We start from the raw sequence: 19,913 nt of genomic DNA on the forward strand, positions 1-19,913 counted from the left end.
GGTCTGTGCACATGGGGGCGCTCCAGACTGTAGACGAAACAAATGTTGTAATCGGTTCCTCGGATTCCCAGCGTCCCAATTTAAGGTCAGTTAAATGGTGGATGGAGTTTTTGTCAGTAAACAGCCACTGATCCCATTGGTCAAACTTGACTCTTCAGGTGGCTACGGAACCATGAAGATGGCTCCTCTTTCACATTCATAACTTGTTCTCCTGTGACCGAATGTCGCTACGTTCAGCAGGAACTCAAATTCATTATCACAGCACCTCTGGAAAAGTTGTGTAGTAGCGGTATAAATCATTGCACCTAGCATGGTGTACAGGCTGATGTTAGTTTAAATTTGGAATCCAGTCCTGCAACCACAGTGCTTGCATAGGACTACAGCTGGTGTCTTGCCATGCAGAGCCTAGGAATTCCCTTGTGGCCCAAATAGATGTCCAATTAGGTCACCCTGACAGTAATACACTTATAGGCATTCTGAATTTGGACACTGAACTGAACCAGTTGTGCATTTGGATTGTGTGGTGACTTGCCAGTTAATGTAGGGAATTATCAAGTGCCATTGTCAATGAAGTTTACATTAAAAGAACCAGTGACCTTAATATGTTCAGAGTGTAGTTAATCAAATGGTGGTGGTGTTTAGGTTGATGAAATAGTGTGTGTAACATAGTTGTGGGTGGTATGGTTGTGGCTGGTTGGCATGCGAGACTGAGCTCATTTGTATCCATTGAACTGAAAAGAATGGCAGTTTGATTTACTCCATTTGGGTAAGGTGGTAAAGTATTATGGAATGTCGATAAAAGCTTATGTTTGGTTAATAATTTGTTTTATATTGCAAAGGGTGTGTTTGGTTACTTTGTAGTTGTAAGCATTGAATTGGAGTTGGGACTTTGGTGAGTAACCAAAGGTTTGTGTTTATTCCTGATAGGAGAAAGGAGTAAATTTTTCAATTTTTACCAAAAATTGTCAATTGCCTACTCAGGACATTATGCTGGTCTTACTTACAATATACTTGGTACAAATAATCAAAGTTTTCACAATTGCATTTTTAAGTATTCTAATTTAACGTGCTATCTTTCCCCCAATGGTCCCAATTTGCACTGTTGGCATCATGTTATGATGCAGAATCCATGCATAAAGTATCAGTGCATTACATTAATTGGAGCAGTGGTTTCGAACTTTTATTCACCTTCAGGCGACTGATCTTACACATTTCGCCGACCAATATGCGCCACCGACATTTTTCTAAATTTAAAACGACATGAAATTGTAGTCTCTTGCAATAGTTCTGTGGACCATGACCTTGTTTGCCCATACATTGAGGTCTGGCCACATGATCTCATAGCAAGCCTTTACCATTCCATATGGCTCCATGTTTCTCCTATGTTAATACACGTTCCATTATGACAAATCATAAGGCATGATCAATCCACTGCTGGATGAACGCCTCTCAAATCTGCCACCATCTCACAGTGCTGCAATATCGCATTCCATCTAGCACCTGCACACAAGCTTTAATATCTTTGCTCCTCCATGGTGGGCATCTCCTTGGCTGCTACTCCATCAGTCTCGATCACCGACCATTATCCCTTTTATCAGTGTGACCTGCACAAGCTTTCTTTTTTCAACAATCCATTTTCGCTTGTTCCCATTTTTGTATCTCAATGTAATTTGTAAGCATGTGTACCATTTCTTGTGCACTATCCATTCTCAAGCGCTGGTCTAGAAGGTTTTGTGGATTTTAAATAAAGCATGTTTGAAGTATCCTCCGACATTGTGGAAGGACACTGACTTATTTACTGCATAAAGCAGGAAAACCCAATCAGCTCTCTCAACACTAGACACCAGCATTCACTTGTGCTTTGCCTTGCTGTGTGTGTGCAGGTGGTGGAGGTGATTGAGGCACCGACGGTGGTGTGCTTGTGGTAACTCCGCCTCGTCACAGATCACTCACGCCAGCAGCATGGAGATCAATGGTAAGCCACAGTTTTAGTGTTTTTACTCTTGTTGTCTTGTCGTGTTCACCAATCTTGAGAATCTGGTTCAATGCCCCAGTACTTCTAGTGAATCTCGGAAAGTATGGCTGGCTTTGCATCATTCTCTCCTTGAGCTGCTAGGTCACTTTAAAGCCTTTCAGCAGTTTGGCAGTTATTGTAAAGAGCGCCCCCTTTTGATCAAAAGTAGCGGTTCACCTGTAAACAACCTGATTTCATCTCCTATGTGGGTGTTCAATCAGACACGTTCCATTCCTTGACTGTCCATAATTATTCTTGACCTATAAGCCATTATCCCATCTTGCGACCTGTCCTTCCCAAGCCCATTTTGCATAAAATTTGCCATTGTGTCATCAACCTAGGTATGTTCTTTAATTGAAATCCATCTGTTTCTTTTTCCAACTCTCAAGGTAATTCCAAGCGTGCATGTTTCCCTGGTTCTTTGCGCACATTTTTTTTGTTATAATAGTTGTTTTACCCTTCTATCTGGCAACAAAACTGACACCTTTTTTTACAAGGAGTCATGTTGCATAGACCACAATACCTGTAGTCATAATGCAAACAAAAAACATAACTCTGATAATGTATGCACTGTCCTTGAAGTTGATTGGTCCACACCCGAGACAGCTTTCCTTAGAGCCTAGTCTCACATGGGTTGGACCAGATGACGCCAAAAGGCGTACAACTCAAAGACAATGCACCATCAGAGTATAAGAGCTCGGGGTAAGCATTTACACCATTGGAACCTCATTTGCCAGTAAAAAAATATAATAATTGTTTGTTTACCCTTCTCTCTGGCAACAAAACTGACACCTTTTTTTTTACAAGGAGTCATGTTTGCATAGACCACAATACCTGCAGTCCTAATGCAAACAAAAAACATAACTCTGATAATGTATGCACTGTCCTTGAAGTTGATTGGTCCACACCCGAGACAGCTTTTCTTAGAGCCTAGTCTCACATGGGTTGTTTGCATTATGACTGCAGGTATTGTGGTCTATGCAAACATGACTCCTTGTAAAAAAAAGGTGTCAGTTTTGTTGCCAGATAGAAGGGTAAAAAACCATTTATATTTTTTACAGGCAAATGAGGTTCCAATGGTGATTTTATTTTTCTTCTTCTTGGTTCTTTCGGTAAAGTCACGTAGAAGGGAAGTAATAAAATAATAAAAATAAAACATAATAAAATTATTCTCACGACGTTTCGGCCACAACGCAAGCAGCCGTCCTCAGGTGAAAATCAGGTCCGTCGAGGCGACAGAGTCAGACTCTGTCGCCGGCTGCTTGCGTTGTGGCCGAAACGTCGTGAGAATAATTTTATTATGTTTTATTTTTATTATTTTATTACTTCCCTTCTACGTGACTTTACTGAAAGAACCAAGAAGATGAATCCCTGCAGTCACGAAAGCTTTAAATCAAAATGTGATTTTATTTGTTGTTAAATAGTTGTTAATGACCATGTTTTTGAACCATATTTTAGCAAACACAAAGGTAAAGGGGTCACATTCACAACTGGCTACAATTCCTGAAGCACACTGCCTTGATGATTAGCACTCTTGTTGTTGGCACTTCTTTGCCACAAATTGGAAGAATGAACACATTCTGCAGTAATACACGAATCGGTAACCTCAAAGGTTGCACTCGAGCGGTGCACGTGTGGTTTGCACGAAACGAACTGCTGCTTAATCCAGGAAAATCAGAGGTTCTGCTGGTTGGCACTTGGGCTCAGTCGAAACAATGTATGGGAGGATCAGGTGCGGCAGTTGTGGGCTCCAGAATTCAGTTTTCTACTCTTCTAAAGAGCCTCGGCACTATTATCAACCAGAATGTCGTTTGATCACCATGTGTAAAATATAAAATAGTCAAGTCCTGCAATTTTCATATCGCTGCTCTAGGACACATCAACCACAATTGCAATTGAGTCATGACATAGCCAACACGGTTGCGTGTAGCATAGTATCGACAAGGCTCGATTATTGCAACTCACTACTCTACGGGATGTTTAGCAAAAGCATTACCAAGCTGCAGTGTGTACAACATTTTGGCACGTGTTGCGATCGGTACTACAAGATCCGACCATGTCCGTCCAGTGCTCGCTGAGCTGCATTGGCTTCCGGTTGCCGAACGAATACATTGAGGTCGTGCTCATTACACACAAAGTGCTTGCCACAAGTAAACCACGAAACTTTGCTGATCTCGTCAAGGAGCATAAACCATCACGGTAACTGCGGTCATCCTCGCAGCGGCTTTGGCTCATCATCAAACGAAGACGGTCACTGCATCGCATGCTTTTAGATGTGCTTCTGTGGCCATCTGGAACCTTCTTACTTCCGATATTAGGAAGCCACTGGAGCAATGCATTTTCAAATCTAGATTGAAAACTGATTTCTTTTAGAACTGCTCTTCGTGGTCAGTTTGTTGTCCTTCCCCTGCACCTCCGATTAGCACGGTCAGTTACGTACAGTGCGAAAAAGTTCAACATACAACATACTAATCTGCAAAAAAACGTGAAATAATGTCTGCTGAAGAAAGCATTGTGTAGTACTCATCTCCATTGGCAGACCTGCGCCAGTGGTGGAAATTTTACATTCATATGGCTGGAAGCAGTCTCACATGAAGACACTCTTTAAAATGTAGTCACTCCATTAATTATAATACTCAATTTCCACACGCACAATGAATGCATGGTAAAAGTAATAATTAATTTTGATAGCTGCCTCGGTACTTACCATCTGAAAAATGGAAACTCCTGTGGATTTACTCTTCAAAATCACTGACATGATGTTATCAATGACAACGGCAATTGTGTTAAATTTTACTCCGTACAAGGGAATTGATTAATTACTCAAACTAAATGCGATTTGTATTTAAAATTTGTATTCAATTTACCAATCGAAGAATAGGTTAATGTCTTTTTCAATTGTCCATTGCAGCTGCACATGCCCAAAATCACTTGTTCCCAATATTTGTGAGCGGAGACCGCGAGTGTGAGCATCCCTCCATCTCTCCCCTTCTTTCTCTCCAGAGGGACAAGCGTCACCCTCTTCCCGGAAGCGTTTGGCCCTGGACGATGGTGCAGTGCCACTGTCCAAGCGGTCTCGTGGGGGCCATGAAGTGGGCGGTAGTTTGGTGGGGTTCGGATCGTCGCCCACCCCCGTCTCGACTCCCCTGCATGCCGGCTGCCCCCCCATTGATTCCACCGTTGCTGCCATCGGCCGCGTCAGCGTTCTTGCAACTGCTGTAACAACCACCAAAGACGGAAACAACTCCGCCAAGCTGGAAGCCCTCGCAGTGAATCCGGACATTCGGACGGCTTCGGAAAAACCTTGGAATTCTCACGGCAGCGGCGATGCCGCTGAGAACAACACAAGTGAGGCCAAGTCAGCGATGGCGCCTTCTCAGCGCTCACAGAATGGCTCGTCCCTCGTCTCTGGTGCGCCGGTGGATGCTGGAAAATCGCCCACCAAAACATCTGCGGCCAGAACCATGGGCGTGGCCGGTGTCGGTGCTAGTCTCGGTGTAGCGCAGCCTGACGTAAAACCCCATGCCCAACATCACCACAATCTTCACCAGCACCAGCAGCAACGTTCGGTGGCGGTGGTGGCTCCCACGGCATTGTCCCAGTTTAAGCTCTCCCCAGGCAAGGCAGCGCCGTCGCAGACAAAATCGTCCGTACTGGTGTCACCGTCGCCACCGTCTTCGGCGAAATCGACAACGCCACAGCCATCGTCGAGACCCATGCCATCTCTCTCGGCTCCGGTGTCGGTAATTGTTCGAAGCCCTCTGACAGATGAAGGTGATGCCAAATGGCGGCAGCAGCAGCAGAACCAACAGCAACAGGAGCAGCGGGAGGGCGATGCCGGATCTCCCGATCTTGGGGGGGCGCCACGACCAAAGCTGAAGAAGGAGTGGCTTTGTCGGCACACGGAGACAGGCAGCGGTACGGACGCCATGGCGATGGAGACCTACATTGAAGAATCCGCCAGGCCTGGTGCTGGCAGAGGCCAGGGGGGTGTGGAGGAACAGGGTGCTCGGGTGAGAGACGGGGAATGAGTATGTGAGTGAGCAAATGTTTGTGGGTGCAGGATTTTTATGAGTGAGCGATAGTGTAGCGGTTAGCGCGCTGTGCCAGGAACCCAGCGACTCAAAGTTTGATGCCTGCTCACGGCCAACACCAGTGACTATTATCTGAACCGGTCCTGGGCCTCCCCTAGGTCGACTCGGCCTCAAATTAGGACATGGAGCGGTGCGTAAACATCGCCAAGAGGGAGACAAAAGCAGCCGGGCATGGTGCTGGCCACCCACCCTCTCGTGTGCCATACTGGCCTTCATAGCTGCACGCTTAACTACACTTGCCCCAACAGTATGTTAAAGCTATACGGGGATCTTTGTCTTTGAATGAGTGCAAGTGGGTGACTTTGAATGTTAGTGAGAGTATGTGTGAGTGTGTGATTGTGGGAAACGTTGGTGTAGTGGATATTGCACTGCATTATGAACTCAGCCACCCGAGCTCGATTCTCGTCCACAGCCAAAATCAGTGACAAGTTGCTAAACTTGTGCTGGCCCACCCCTAGGTCGACTCCGTCTTAAATTAGTACCTGGTGCGGTGTGTTTAACACGTAGGCTTTCACGACCAATATCCATAGAGGTTTTTGAGTTGAATCGCGTAAATATAAATGTGTCATTAAACCCGCCATCACCCAACACAGCCAATTAGTAAAGTTTGCCACTTAAACATTTACAATTCGAGTACTCTAATTGTAAATGTTGTGGGTTTACTCTCCAACACACCGGTGTGCTGTACTCGTAACAAATTGGCATGTTTTGTTTACGTGACAAATCTTACTAATTGGCTGTGTTGGGTAGTGGCTAGTTTAATGACATATTTACGTGATCTATCCCAAAAAACTTGGTGTGGTGTATAAACATAACTTTTCGGAAGACAAAGATGGCTGGGAGTGGTGTTAGCCACCCACACCCTCATGTACCATACTGGCCTTAATAGGTACCATGGGGCACCACGGGTCAGCTACTTAAATGGGCGCCAAGGTGGTGATATGTTAACTACCTCGCCTGGTATACAGGAGTTCATGAGTTCGATCTCGACCCTGACGCCTGTATATTTGGAGTTTGCATGTCTCTCCCTGTGGTTGTGTGGAATTTTCTCTGGGTCCTCCAGTTTTCCCTACACATTTAGAAACATGCATCTATTTTTTTTGGATGTTATACATTTCCACATGATAAGCCACTTCGTTGAGCTATCATCTGTGGCCAGGTCACTTGTGAAAAAGAGCTGTATAGCTCCATGGGCCTTACTTTGTAAAATGGAAAATAATTAGCATTCATAGCTAACAGCACTTGTCCCAATCGTGTGTTAAAGACTATTTGGATAATCTTTGTGTGTGTGTGTGCAGTGTGTATGCTTGTTAACAGCACTTGAGCATCAGTGTTTGAACACCTGTCTTTCCGCTTGTCTAAGTTGTTTCGGCTTTTAAAATGAGGCCATGTCTGTGTTGTGTGTATTTGTGTGAAAAAAGGTGGAGGCAATTAAGGTGGAGGCTGGGACAGGGGAAGAGAGGCCTAGGGGAGACGAGGAGGCAGAGATGATGGGCGAAGAGGAGATGGAGGAGCTGGACTATGAAATGGTGGACATGACACGTGGACGGTGGATGGACCCCAAATACATGGCGGAGGGGAGCTGTAAGCAGCGCACAACTGATAACACCAACCCACGTGCCACATGCATTGTGTGCTGTGTATGCGTGTGTGTGTGCTGTCTGTGTGCACGCTTGTCATCTGTGTGTTTACTGTGTGCATATGTTCCTTTTGTATGTATCTTGTTTGGCTTGTGTGTGCACCAAGAAGATTACGATCAGAACAGCCATAGTCACGTTGCAGCATATGTCTACATTGTGTTCCCTGCATGGTTGCTGTGTGTTACGTAGGTGTAATAATAGTATGTGCCTCGGCTAGTTGACGAAAGTTGCAAGCAAGTATTTTATCGTCGCAGCAGTGGCTTTTCGCTAACCATCAAGCAAAGACGAGTCACTGCATCGCACGCTTTCAGATGCGCTTCTGCGACCATCTAGAAAGCTCTTACGATATCGCTGGTCTACAGCCAAAATTGTTCCGGAATAAATGTAGTCCAACTTTACTAATTCTGGGTCACTAAGAATGAAAATGATGCTTAAAATTGTTGATTGGCTCTAGTTTTCAAGATTTGCTACTCGGTCAGTATATACGACCCTTGACTTGGGAATGGCGGAGGATAAGTGAGTTATAAAGGGAAGGATCACAATTTAAACCAAAATTACTAAAATACATATTTTACTGTATCTATGAATAAGTCTATGACTGGGTTTGGACAGTACTTGTTTTTTTAGCACAACGATGCATGATGCAATCTGAACCTGGTATTGTCATCTATATATAAGGGAGATTTGTGATTATGTGTGTCTGTTCGAAATGTTTAGCATACTTCCTGACTTGCAACAAACTTTAAATTTGGCATGTGGGTAGCTTCCAGACTATACACAATGGAAAAAGTATAAAAATAGACTTTTGTATTTTGGGGGAGGGGGCGCAATAATGGATATATTTTGCACGGCAAGTGAGCGGTGACGTCACATCTGTAATATCACCCGCATGCGGCAGCATTACGCAGTGTGCCTGCAGACGTCACGCATCCCCCCCACCCTCCGCGTAGGCCATGTATTAATCAAAGACAAGAATCCAAGTCCAGGGCAAAGCTGGGTAGTAAAGCTAGTACATGATATGAATTGCATCATGTTATTCCTAGAAGTTATGGATGATGCAATCATAAAAGTTTTACATCCCTCTGCTGAACAAATTGCCCTATATCAGCTCTAGAAATCATACAGTGTCGTGCACTCTTATTTGTCAGTGTTTGATTTTGCAAATGGACACATTTATGTTTAGCCAAAGTGAGCAGAGATGCCTCGTACGTATGTGAACAAAGAAGATAACTTCTACTATGTTTGTGTTGAAGTGACTTTTGCATCACAAAAGCGCAGTATAACCACTATTGTTAAGAAAGCCTATCACCTTTATTTTGGCTGCAAAATTGAAGATCAGGACAAGATGTGGGCCCCACACAAATCTTTGTCAGTGGTTGAACAGGAAAACCTATGCCTTTTGCAGTGCCAATGATTTGTAGAGAGCCAACAGATCATATCAGCGATTGTTACTTCTGCATGGTGCCTCTAGTTGGGAAAGGTGTGTCAAAGAAGAAAAAGTGGACTGCATTATCCAAACATTCCATCGGCTCTACGCCCAGTACCCCACAGAAGGACTGCCGGTTCCTGATGCACCAGAATCATCCTCACTTGAGTCGGATGAGGAAGAGGATGATACTTCTGGTCCTAAACCATCAAGGTCACATGACCTAGATTTTCTCCCATCTTACACTGAACAACACCTCATAACACAAGATGAACTGGAAGACCTTGTCAGGGATTGGAAACTACCCAAAAGTAAAGCAGAGCTGCTGAGCTCCAGACTGTAGCAGTGGAATCTCCTGGCAGGTGATGTTAGGGTTTCCATGTTCCGTGACCATCAAAAGGATCTTGTCCCATTCTTCTTCATGGATTGTGATCTTGTAGCCTGCAACAACATCGATGGTGTGATGGCAGCCTTCAACATCGTTCATGATCAAGATGAGTGGGGACTGTTCATTAATTCATCGGAGATAAGTCTTGAAGCTGTTTTGCTGCATAATGGCAATATTTTGCCATCAATTACATTGTCAGCTTTATGGCGATTTGAAGGTTGTTGCTCTCTTGCTTGGTCTGCAGACTGGATACACGAAGTACTGCTGTTTTCTCTGCGAATGGGATAGTCGTGTGAGAGATTCCCACTACATCAAGATAGATTGTGCACTCTGACAGTCATTGGAACCTGGGAGGAAAAGTGCTCGGCATCCACCACTTGTTGAATGAAGGAATATTTTGTTACCACCCTCACACTTCAAGCTGGGTCTGATAAAGAACTTTCTCAAAGCCATGGACAAAATGCAAGCAGCTTTCACATACCTCCATGGAAAATTTCCAAGGTTGAGTGAAGCTAGTTAGTCCTCAGATTCGTGAACTTCTTCGAGATGATACATTTGACAGTGCACTGCATGGCAAGGAAACGACGGCATGGAAAGCCTTCCAGTTAGTGGCAACAAATTTTCTCGGAAACAACAAGTAAGACAACAGGGAGTTGGTGGAAAACCTCCTCAAGGCATACAAAAGCCTTGGTTGCAACATGCCACTAAAGATACATTTTTTGCACTCTCATCTAGATTTTTTCCACCGAACTGCGGAACAGTGAGCGACGAGCATGGCGAGAGCTTTCACCAGGACATTGCAACAATGAAGAAACACTATCAGGGCAAATGGAGCCCATCAATGCTTGCAGACTCTTGCTGGACAGTTACAAGAGATACGAGACAAGCGAAGAAGTGCCCAGTAGACACTGAATAAGGACTAAACTATGTACTTAAATATACATAATAGTTTTTTTGCCTTTTTCAAAATAAATTTTTTTAATATAACCCTTTTGCTTATTTTTTAAAAAATGTTACATGAACAGGACAGGTAACATGTTATCATGTAAAGCAACCATAACATGAAAAGACCTAGGTTTACAATTTATTAGTTAAACTCTATCTACACAATATACATAGACGTAAAATGTAAAAACTCTTAATATATTGGGAACAATAGCCAATGAGTTGTTTGAATTGTCATTTGAATTCAGCACGTCAAAATTCATAATAAACAGCACGTTTCATCTCTGAAGCAGACGACGTCTAAAAAATTGTAGACCAGTGTGTATTAGGAAGCCACTGGAGCTATGCATTTTTAAATCTTGATTGAAAACCAATTTCTTTATAACTGATTTTTCTATTTATTTATCCTTCCTCCACACCTCCAATTAGCACGGTCAGCTACATACGGTGCGAAAGAAGTTATACATACTTACTAATCTGAACGAAAACGTGAAATAATCTCCCTGCTCAAGAAAGAAGCATTGTGCAGTGCTCCTCTCCATCGGCAGACCTGAGCCAACGGTGGCAATTCCACATTCATATGGCTGGAAGCAGTCTCACATTAAGACACTCCTGTAAAGTGTTGCCTATTTAATCCATGAATTTGAATAATGATCTTGCTCTATTTCTGTCTGCTCTACTTTTGGTCTCTGGCAGAGGCTAGTCTGCATTTATTGAATTTGACGATGGCATTGGCTTTATATGCAGAGGTCCAAGTCAGGAGGTCACCAAAAGCTTTTTGTCTTGTACGACTGCCGATAGGGGAGAAGAGATATTGTCATTCCAGGAGAGCTATGGTGGTGTCCTGGGCTAGTAGGGGCAGGATTTCCACTGAAGGACATTTGTAGCATAGCTGTGTTGTGCTCACCCCGTGTTTTATCTATCACTAGCTCCAAGAAACTGGTGCCTCAGGAGGGCAGCTTTGGGAGGGCTGTACTTTTGGTGGCAGTCTGCCCAGTCATGCCTCACGTTTTTTGAGCAGAGGGGGGGTGGGGTGGAGGTATGTTTACCCCTCCTCCGGTTAGGCTCTTGTATAGGTTCATTTGTATCCAAGCCAAAGCATGTCAGTGACAACCATATGAACAAATTAGATATAAGCCTATGTGTCAAACTAGTACTTGCATTGAATCCGGGTTTTTTAGATACCCAGTGATATGCTCCACATCCCTAACACAATAAAATAAATATATTTTGCCCCTACATCTGATGTGAGGTTCACAAACACCGTAAGAAAGGTGGGGAAATGTTTTACGTCATGGCAGTTAAGGGGTTGTTAGGTTATTTACATGCATTTGTCATCAACATGCTAAATTCCTCTTGTTGATATGTAAACTCCTTTGTCAAGGCTCTCTGCTCCTCCCACCCAGCTTAAAATACGCTGCCAATCTTAGCAGTGTTCATTAGGACGCTGTCTTTCCGACAGTTCTGTTCTTCACCTGAGGACGGATACTTGCGTTGTGGCCGAAACGTCGTTAGAATTTTATGTTTTGTTGTTATTATTTTATTATTTCCCTTCTACGTGACTTTACCGAAAGAACCAAGAATATGAATCCCTGCAGTCACGAAAGCTTTAAATAGAAAAGTATTTACATGCCGTTTGATCAGAGTCTTTCCTGTTGAATTGAGTTGTATTGGATCCTCGTTCATTCCACCGGTATATAACTTTCTTCTTTTAATGCCCCTCTGGCTTGGGTATATGTCACTGAGGGAAACTTCTGCGGAGGGGTCATGTGGGTCTAATGCAGGGGGTCGGCAAACCAAAACAACAACAAGAGCCATTTGTTTCGAATTCTATAAAATAAACTCATCAAAAGCCACAATGCACTGAATGAGACCGTGGGCCTTAATCACTAATGCGACGAGACAGTCCTTAATGAGCCACATGCAGCTCTGGAGCTGCAAGTTGCCACCCCTGGGCGGCTGTATACATTATAATTAAAGTATGAAATAATTGCTAAGGAATGAAGTTCAATTGTATCTGAGCCGCAGCGTACCTGTGACCACCTATGAAAACCATATTTACCTCAAGGACTAAAATCTATTATGCTCTGCGTGTGTACTGTTTGCGTGTGTGTGTGTCTTTGTGAGGAGTGGTAGCGCAGTGTTTAGGGTACTGCATTCTTGATCTGGCCACCCGAGTTCGATTCCTGCTCGCAGCCAACATCGGTGACATCTCACCAGTCCTAGGCCTCTGCGAGATTAACTCGGCCATAAATGAGCACTTGGTGCGGTGTGTAAACATCGGCACTGGGGAAACAAAGGCAGCCGGGCATGGGGCTTGCCAATCACCCCTTTGTGTAGCGTGCCGGCCTTAATAGGTGCTCGTTAACAACACTTGGCCCAACAGTTTTGTTGAAGGCTATATCGAGGGATCTCTGTTTTTATTTCCTTGTGAATGTGTGTTTATCACGTGTGTGTATAACGTGTGTTTCTCATGTGTGTATATAACTGTTTATATAACATGTGTGTACTGCGTGTTTATATAATGTGTGTGTACCGCGTGTGTATAACGTGTGTGTACTGCGTGTGTAGAACGTGTGTGTGTGTGTGTACTGCTTGTGTATAACGTGTGTGTGTGTGTACTGCTTGTGTATAACGTGTGTGTATACTGCATGTGTATAACGTGTGTGTGTGTGTGTACTGCGTGTGTATAACGTGTGTGTGTGTACTGCGTGTGTATAATGTGTGTGTGTACTGCGTGTGTATAACGTGTGTGTGTATACTGCGTGTGTATAACGTGTGTATACTGCGTGTGTATAACGTGTGTATACTGTGTGTATAACGTGTGTATACTGTGTGTATAACGTGTGTGTACTGCGTGTGTATAACGTGTGTGTGTACTGCGTGTGTATAACGTGTGTGTGTATATATACTGCTTGTGTATAACGTGTGTGTGTACTGCGTGTGTATAACGTGTGTGTGTATATACTGCGTGTGTATAACGTGTGTGTGTATATACTGCGTGTGTATAACGTGTGTATACTGCGTGTGTATACTGCGTGTGTATAACGTGTATACTGCGTGTGTATAACGTGTGTGTGTGTACTGCGTGTGTATAACGCGTGTGTGTGTACTGCGTGTGTATAACGTGTGTGTGTGTACTGCATGTGTAGAATGTGTGTACTGCGTGTGTATAACGTGTGCGTGTGTACTGCTTGTGTATAACGTGTGCGTGTGTACTGCTTGTGTATAACGTGTGCGTGTGTACTGCGTGTGTATAACGTGTGCGTGTGTACTGCGTGTGTATAACGTGTGCGTGTGTACTGCGTGTGTATAACGTGTGCGTGTGTACTGCGTGTATAACGTGTGCGTGTGTACTGCGTGTGTATAACGTGTGCGTGTGTACTGCGTGTGTATAACGTGTGCGTGTGTACTGCGTGTGTATAACGTGTGCGTGTGTACTGCGTGTGTATAACGTGTGCGTGTGTACTGCGTGTGTATAACGTGTGCGTGTGTACTGCGTGTGTATAACGTGTGTGTGTACTGCGTGTGTATAACGTGTGTGTGTACTGCGTGTGTATAGTGTGTGTGTATAGTGTGTGTGTACTGCGTGTGTACGGCGTGTGTGTATAGCGTGTGTGTATAGCGTGTGTGTACTGCGTGTGTGTACTGCGTGTGTGTACTGCGTGTGTATAGCGTGTGTGTACTGCGTGTGTATCGCGTGTGTGTACCGTGCGTGTGTACTGCGTGTGTGTAACGTGTGTGTGTGTACTGCATGCAGTTGGCGTATCAGTGCTGCGGGACTGGCGTGTCGTTCGCCAACTGCGCCTGAGTGGCGAGGCGTTCATGCAGGACGGGGCCTGCGTGGAGATCGCTCCGCACCTGCAGAAGTGCCGCGAGTGCCGCCTGCTGCGCTACCGTCGCCAGCACCAGCTGCGCATGCAGCAGCAACGGGAGCGGCAGCAGCTGCAGCAACAGCTGCAGCAACAGCTGCAGCAACAGCTGCAACAGCAGCAGCAGGCCAACAACAGTGCCCAGCAGTCGGAGCCACAGCCGGATAAGGAAAGTGAGGACAAGCAGCAGGACAAGCAGCAGGACAAGCAGCAGGACAAGCAGCAGGACAAGCAGCAGGACAAGCAGCAGGACAAGCAGCAGGACAAGCAGCAGGACAAGCAGCAGGACAAGCAGCGGGACAAGCAGCGGGACAGGGCGCAGTGCGAGTCTCCGCTGCCGAACAAGCAGCAGCAGATAGTGCCTGGTGCCGAGAAGCCCTTGCAGAATGCGCAGCAGGAACCAGCAGCCGAGAGCGCGGATGAGGTGCGGCCAAATAAGGATGCGGCGCCTACGGGAGGTGAGGAGGAGCCAGCACCAGAGCAGCAGCAGGTGGTGAGTGGCTCTGGCAGCCCTGCCGTCGTGGCGGCAGCGCCAGCCCCCTTAACAGCAGCGCACGGCATGACTGGCGTCGACGAAGATGCCTCCGTCACGAAGGAGTCTGGGACGGCATCGTCGCCATCCACGGTCTTCTGTCGCTTCATCCACTTCCGGAGGTAACGAGTGAAGGGGGGGAGCGTTTGAGCGTGTGGGAGAGTAATAGAGGAGGGTGTGTTTGAGAGAGTAACTTAGCGTGTGTGTGTGTGTGCATGCAAGTATTTATGTCATAGAGACGTGTGTGTGTAAGAGTGTGTAATAGAGCGGTAGTGTAGCGGTTAGCGCGCTGCGCTATGAACCCAGCGACCCGAGTTCGATTCCCGCTTATGACCAACACCAGTGACGAATATTTGAAGCAGTCTTGGGTTTCCCCTAGGTCGACTCAGCCTCAAATGAGGACCCGGTGCAATGTGTAAACATCGTCATTGGAGAGAAAAAGGCGGCCGAGCATGGTGTTAGCCACCCACCCCCTAGTGTGCCGTGCCGGCCTTCATCGGTGCTGGCCTTCATAAGAGCACTTATCCCAACTGTCTGTAAAGTCCATAATAGGGAGCTTTGTTTGTATCTATGCACTGTAGATTGGGTGTGTAATGTGTGGAGAGGGTGAGGTTAGCTCATTTGGGTAGGTGATTATTACTTGTGTGTAACTGGAGGGTGAGTGCATGGATGTGTAACTAATATTTGTTGAAAATACAAATGATAACTTTACATGTCACATGCGCCTGATGATTCATGAACACACTCCCTACAACTAGCTCAATATGAATTGGTGCTCTCTGCTTCACACACGCAAGATTCCTCTTTTACTTTCAAACGCTCTTTCTTAGTCATTGGTTTTGTGCAGTGCATTTAAATTCATGCTTGAATGCGAAATTCGGGAGAGGATTGGTTAATCATGGAAAGTTGGTACCGCGCTGGGTCGTGACGACTGGTGTTTTGAAAAACCCTGCTCTAATAAGCGTAATTTTCCATCGCCATCATGTGTACCCCTTCAAGGCTGGCGTTCAGCAAAACAGGGCAGCTGCGAATCGATGGGTTCTGCACCGCACGGCAATGCGACCCCGAGGCACTCAGCCTATGGACGCCAGGTGGAATCATGCTGGCAGCCACCTCCACGGACCCACCCCGGGAGGACTCCAAATCCAACTCCTCATCGTCATCATCGGGGTCTCTCGACCTAGACACGGCAAAATACATTCTGGCCAACATCGGAGACCAGTTCTGTGAGCTCGTAATGTCCGAGAGGGAGGCGCTCACCTGGCTGCCACAAGGAGGTGACAGGCGCTCACTCATTCGCGTACCCAGCCGTTCGCTCACCAATCACTTGCTCACTCACCAATTCACCCACCAACTCTTACTCGACACCTGGTCAGAATGTTTTTATATCAAGTGCTCGCACACCCATTAACTTGCCGCCTTGCTCAACCTTTTTGAGCATTTAAAGTGGCCGCCACAGCTAATAACAGTGGAAGATATCTTGAACTGCCGCTTGTCTTCCATGAGATTGGGTTGGTCCAAAATGAGTACCTGGAGATGTGTACAAACTGTAAACGTCAGAACCAGGGAGACAAGCGTGCAGTTCTCACCACACCCCCACTGCCTCATGTGCGGTGCTGGCCTCTGTTGGTGTTCGCTAGCTGCACTTTCCGCAGAAACCTGTACAGTTACATGGGGGGGATTTTTTTCCTGATGTGTATGCATGTTTTACTGTGTATTGTGTATACGCACGTCATGTACAGGTAGTCCCTTATTAACACTACAGATGCATTCCTGAAAATATTAGTGTAATGTGAAGTCATGTTAATCGAATACTCATTTCCCTTAAGAAACAATGTAAATGGGGGCGGGGGGGGGGGTGTTCCAAGCCATCAACTCGTATCGCTAAAAGTAGCATCGCTCATTTTTAATATAAAACTAAATGCAAAGCTATAGAATTGCGAGCTAAAACGCGCAAACGCCTGGGCTAGCATAAAGCAAAAACAAAGACTGAGTGGGGTGGCTCGCTGCGACGCTCGTGTTGCCACACGCTTAGTGGAAAGTTGTGTGAAATCATCTTAAGTCAAGCGCATTAATCGGGGACTGTCCTTACATTGTACATCGTGTAAAAATGGATTGGTGCCCCGGTGCGTTTTATGCAATGTGCGTACCAATGTACTTGCCATTTGTGCAGACCGTGTGTGTATGTACCGTGGGTGTGTACCGTGTTTGTACGATGTGTGTGATCCTGTGTGTGTTCACCATGGTACCCACAGCCAAGGTGGCGTGGAAGCGAGCCGTGCGAGGCGTGCGGGAGATGTGTGATGCGTGTGAGACTACTCTCTTCAACGTTCACTGGGTCTGCCCCAAGTGTGGATTCGGCGTCTGCCTCGACTGTTACCGCAGCCGCAAGGACCGGCATCCAGACGGTAACCCCGGCCATTAATATCATTGACTCGGGCATATTGGGCTGGGGCAAACACATAATAAAGCTGAAAAAATGCATGCTTATACAGGTCACCATACTTCAATAGGGAGTACCATTGAACAATAACAGATCCGGCTATTTTAGTGGACACAATCGACATGAGGTACAAGAAAAATGGGCTTGCATAATGTGCATGCATATTGTACATTGATTACCATTTAAATAACCCAAACGGCAATGGATACCCATAGTCATTTATCTGTGTAGTGGGGTTCAACTGAGTTGCAGACGTAGACTTTGGAGGCAGCACATTTACTTAGTTCCAACACACGGGGTAACTTCCGCTTAACAGAATAACAACCTTAGGTGGTGACCACCTGCCTAACTACACGAGTTACTACGTAACTGTTACTACAGACCCGGGACCAACAGCATCTGACCGTGTCCACGTGCTGGAAGACTCGTAGAACGGAGATCGTAGACGAATAATTTCTTTCCTGGGATAAACAACCACGGTCCCTCTCGGGACTCGGCTTATATTCTCTGTGGCATGGCCGGCTCCGCCCTTGGCCACGTCCACCTTCCTGAACCATTGGGAAGGACCTGGGTCCCAATCACGTGACCCCCCCAGCCCCCTCTTTGGGGCCCCTCTGTCATCTTAACCGGTCACGTGTCCACCCGGGTCAACCAGAGTGCCATGGCCTCACACGACCTTCCCCTTCGGTCGGCACCCACACACCGTGTCTTGTAGGGCCGGCACTGCACTTACAGCATGGTGCCATCCAGCGCTATTACTCAACGCACATTATGCCCCTCTAGGGCCGGTACTACACCCACAACATGGTGACATCCAGCGATGTCACTACATCTGCATAAATGACTATGGTTATCCATAATCAGAGATGGATAGAGGAAGACATAAATGCAAACAAGAAAAGATGGTGTGCATAGAGAAAGACTTACTCACATAGACAAGGAGGGAGAGCGACAAAGATGCACAGAGACATGGAGATAGGAAGATGAAAATAAATATGCAGCCACAGAGAGACAAACCTAGAACAAGTTTGAGATGCAGATATAACGACGGAGGCTAAGTTTAACACAAGTGAAATGGATACAGGCTGGTACAGATAAATACATAGAGTAATACAGACATGCTGAATGACAGATAAGTGAGGCACCGAGTGAGAAAAAGACATGAACCGATACACAGAAAAACATGCGGCATCAATCAAGACATGGAAACAGATTCAGAGACACAGCAAAAACTGACAAAAATGCAATTGTTACGTGCAACACAAATATCTGTGTTTATTCTGAAATGGCTGGTGTGCCGGCGTATGTATGCGTGTCGTGGTTTAGAAATCAGCGAGGACGAGGAGGTGTTTTCGTGGCTGCGTTGCGTCAAGGGCCAGACGCACGAACCCGCCACACTCATGGCCACACAGATTATACCCGGAAACGGTAATCCACACGTTCTCCTTCAGCATCAATCAAGTTTCACTTATTTAATTATTACACTTATATAATTATTACATGTATTACCCAGTGTAGCCTCACTCACTCTGAAGACATTCTCTTTTCGGTTGGGTCCTGCCACGTTATCTGTCTGTTAAGGCGAGTACTTCGGGAATTTAACCCAGCCGCACCGCCCCCCCCCCCACCTTGCTCTAAGGCACAAGTGCTCCCACTACGCCACCCTGTGCATTGTCATGATTGTAGGTTATTTTCGGTCGAAGAATGCAATTTTTTAAATCATGTTTGTAGTTGCAGGAAAACTGCTCCCAAGTAAAAAAATGATCCACTTTGAACCCACCATTAGAGCCAACCAGCCACGCATTTGCCGCTTCTTTGCAGAGACTCGCAGTTCAAGCCCAGGACCTGCCCCGTAAAATGCTTAACATGTCGCCCTCTTCACAGTTCATAGTGGACGTTAAGTGATGCCGTGACGCGATTACAAAAAAACACTGGTAGGCCATGAGTGCCTGCATCATGGTCCATATTTGGAGTTTGAAAAAACTACTGGCAAATAAAAATTATCTTATTGGGTGATATCACAAAGCAACATTGCCCCCTGCTATTAAAATACTCTGTGAAATATTGCCTTTTTGTTATAGCCTTGTTGCTATAAGATTGGTACGAATTCCACAATTAATAAGGATATTATCTGCTTTTATAAATCAATCAAACATGATAAAAATATGATCTGCTGTGATAAATCAACGAGTCGATACAGTCCCATAAATGAGCAGGGCGCTGATACCCGTGTTAATAAATAAGCAGCCTCGGTGTGTCGGTTCTAGTTGTGAGTGATGAAGTCTGGGTACTCTGTGTGTGTGTGCAGCCCTGTATGACATCAGCGAGCAGGTTCATATCATGCGAGGAAAGTGGGGAATCAAGGCAAACTGTCCTTGCTCGGGGCACCACCACCATCATCATCACCACCACCACCACACCAAGGTACTAGAAGAGAACCACAAAGCACTACTGCACACCACCACCACCTTAACACGGTACTTGGAAACAACCGCAAGCAACACCATCGCTATCGTGTACTTTTAGACAACAACAGTTACACACCACTCCATCGTCAAC

At 45.7% G+C, this 19,913-nt stretch overlaps 1 protein-coding gene across 1 annotated transcript in view; it reads left to right on the plus strand.

The window, feature by feature from the left end:
- KDM3A (lysine demethylase 3A) overlaps positions 1 to 19,913 on the plus strand; it is a 56,097-nt gene that overhangs the window by 25,660 nt on the left and 10,524 nt on the right. Inside the window, exons 2-9 of the mRNA XM_078607466.1 lie at positions 1,884 to 1,975; positions 5,018 to 6,027; positions 7,530 to 7,692; positions 14,268 to 15,033; positions 15,911 to 16,188; positions 17,167 to 17,319; positions 18,681 to 18,782; positions 19,663 to 19,778. Coding sequence (XP_078463592.1) covers positions 1,963 to 1,975; positions 5,018 to 6,027; positions 7,530 to 7,692; positions 14,268 to 15,033; positions 15,911 to 16,188; positions 17,167 to 17,319; positions 18,681 to 18,782; positions 19,663 to 19,778 — 2,601 coding nt within the window. The 5' untranslated portion in view covers positions 1,884 to 1,962. The remainder of the gene's footprint in view (positions 1 to 1,883; positions 1,976 to 5,017; positions 6,028 to 7,529; positions 7,693 to 14,267; positions 15,034 to 15,910; positions 16,189 to 17,166; positions 17,320 to 18,680; positions 18,783 to 19,662; positions 19,779 to 19,913) is intronic.

Source organism: Lampetra planeri, chromosome 27 (genome assembly GCF_965212315.1).
Source record: "Lampetra planeri chromosome 27, kcLamPlan1.2.h2, whole genome shotgun sequence".
Taxonomy (NCBI): Eukaryota; Metazoa; Chordata; class Hyperoartia; order Petromyzontiformes; family Petromyzontidae; genus Lampetra; species Lampetra planeri.